Source organism: Saimiri boliviensis, assembly GCF_048565385.1.
Source record: "Saimiri boliviensis isolate mSaiBol1 chromosome 3 unlocalized genomic scaffold, mSaiBol1.pri SUPER_3_unloc_1, whole genome shotgun sequence".
Taxonomy (NCBI): Eukaryota; Metazoa; Chordata; class Mammalia; order Primates; family Cebidae; genus Saimiri; species Saimiri boliviensis.
In genome coordinates this window covers 66779-69070 of record NW_027412492.1, presented here as the reverse complement: position 1 = coordinate 69070, position 2292 = coordinate 66779, and the positions used below count along the sequence as shown (strand labels likewise).

At 38.0% G+C, this 2292-nt stretch overlaps 1 protein-coding gene across 1 annotated transcript; it reads left to right on the top strand.

The window, feature by feature from the left end:
* The first annotated feature begins 747 nt into the window (after positions 1 to 747).
* LOC120362996 (adapter SH3BGRL) lies at positions 748 to 2292 on the top strand. The gene has a single exon (XM_039467212.2). The coding sequence runs from the start codon at positions 835 to 837 to the stop codon at positions 1177 to 1179; it is 345 nt and encodes a 114-aa protein (XP_039323146.1). The 5' UTR covers positions 748 to 834; the 3' UTR covers positions 1180 to 2292.

Sequence of the window (2292 nt, the reverse complement as noted above, 5' to 3'; positions counted from 1 at the left end):
TACTATCAAATAAAAAACATAAAACAACAAGTGTTGGTAATAATATGAAAACATTTTAATCCTTGCACACTTTCAATGGGAAAGAAAAATGGTCCAGCTGCTATCAATTACCATATAGTCTAGCAATCTCATTTCTGAATATGTATTCAAAGGAATTAAATTTATGATTTTTTTTTTTTTTTTTTTTTGAGACGGAGTTTCGAAACTTCTTGTTACCCAGGCTGGAGTGCAATGGCACGATCTCGGCTCACCGCAACCTCCGCCTCCTGGGTTCAGGCAATTCTCCTGCCTCAGCCTCCTGAGTAGCTGGGATTACAGGCACGCGCCACCATGCCCAGCTAATTTTTTGTATTTTTAGTAGAGATGGGGTTTCACCGTGTTGACCAGGATGGTATCAATCTCCTGACCTCGTGATCCACCCGCCTCAGCCTCCCAAAGTGCTGCGATTACAGGCTTGAGCCACCTCACCCGGCTAAATGTATGATCTTGAAGAGATATTAGGACTCTCATGTGTATTGCAACACGGCACAGTACCTAAGATGTACGAACAATCTAATTTTCCATTGAAGATGAATGGATAAAGAAAATGTGACAGATCCAGCCTTAAAATAGAAGAAAACTGTGAAATATGTGAGAACATGGAGGAACCTTAAGGTCATTACAATAAGAGCAATAAAGACAGTCACAGAAAAAAGAAATACTGTACGTTTCCACTCGTATGGGATGTCTAAAAGAGTTAAATTCAGGTTCAGCCCCTAGCTGGATTCCAGCCATTGCTGCAGCTGCTCCACAGCCCTTTTCAGGACCCAAACAACCGCAGCCGCTGTTCCCAGGATGGTGATCCGTGTGTATATCGCATCTTCCTCTGGCTCTACGGCGATTAAGAAGAAACAGCAGGATGTGCTTGGTTTCCTAGAAGCCAACAAAATAGGATTCGAAGAAAAAGATATTGCAGCCAACGAAGAGAATCGGAAGTGGATGAGAGAAAATGTACCTGAAAATAGTCGACCAGCCACAGGGTACCCCCTGCCGCCTCAGATTTTCAATGAAAGCCAGTACCGAGGTGACTATGATGCCTTCTTTGAAGCCAGAGAAAATAATGCAGTGTATGCCTTCTTAGGCCTGACAGCCCCACCTGGTTCAAAGGAAGCAGAAGTGCAAGCAAAGCAGCAAGCATGAACCTTAAGCACTGTGCTTTAAGCGTCCTGATAAATGAGTCTCCACTGCTTTTATAAAATAGCGGAATTAGCTTTGCTTCAAAATAAATAAGCTTAATGTTGAAATAATAGATTAGTTGGTGTTTTCACATGCAAACATTCAAAATGAATACAAAATTAAAATTTGAGCATTATGGTGAGGAGAATGGGATATTAACATAAAATTATATGAATAAGTAGACATCATAGACATAGTGCTGTTACCTGCCAAAACGTCCTGTGTACACCAATGATTTTTACAGAGAAAATATCCTTCCCTCCTTTTTTGCCATTTTTATGGCAGCTTAAGTGTATCTCTGGCCCTATGTTAAAAGGTGGGGAGGGGAGAGAAAAATAACCTGTCTCTTACTCCTACGTTGCCTCATTAATTTTAGTGAACAAGAATATGTACCTTTCTGATGCTATATTATTGTGTTTAAAAAGTACTTGCAGGTAATGTTTATGATATGTTAAACGCCGTAATTTCCTATGGTAATTATAACATTCCCATTCTTTTGTAGATGAAAATTTTACGTATTGAGCCACAGATTTTCCAAGCTTCTAAATGTAGCCTTTATTGCATATTGCAGTGATCAGAATAGATGCCTTTCTACACATTAAAAAAAACAATAGATTCATTCAGTGGACAAGTTCCTTGTTTAACAGCTATGATGGAACGATATTTCCAAGTTGATTGTCTCAGTGAAATATGCATATGCATATCATGGAAGTGGGATGCCAAGTAAGCTTAAAATGGCATTCTCTAGCAAAGAGATTAGATTTTTTAAAAACTCTTATAAAATAAGTTGGCGATTATTTCCCAAGATTGGTTTCCCTTGAGTTTTTGCTAAAACAAATCTTAGTAGTTTTGCCCCTTTAAAAAAAACTTGCAATCATAAATGCTATTATTCCTAAGATATCTTACCTTCTTATTTCAGTTTAACGATGTATTGCATGAGTATATTAGCCTTAAGCAGTGAGAATCTTTTCTATGCTTCTATTCCAGCAAAAAGTACAAGTATCAAATAAAAACAGCAACTTTTAAAATATTAAGTCTGAAGACTTCTAAAAGGACAGGAAACATGGCCTAAATAAA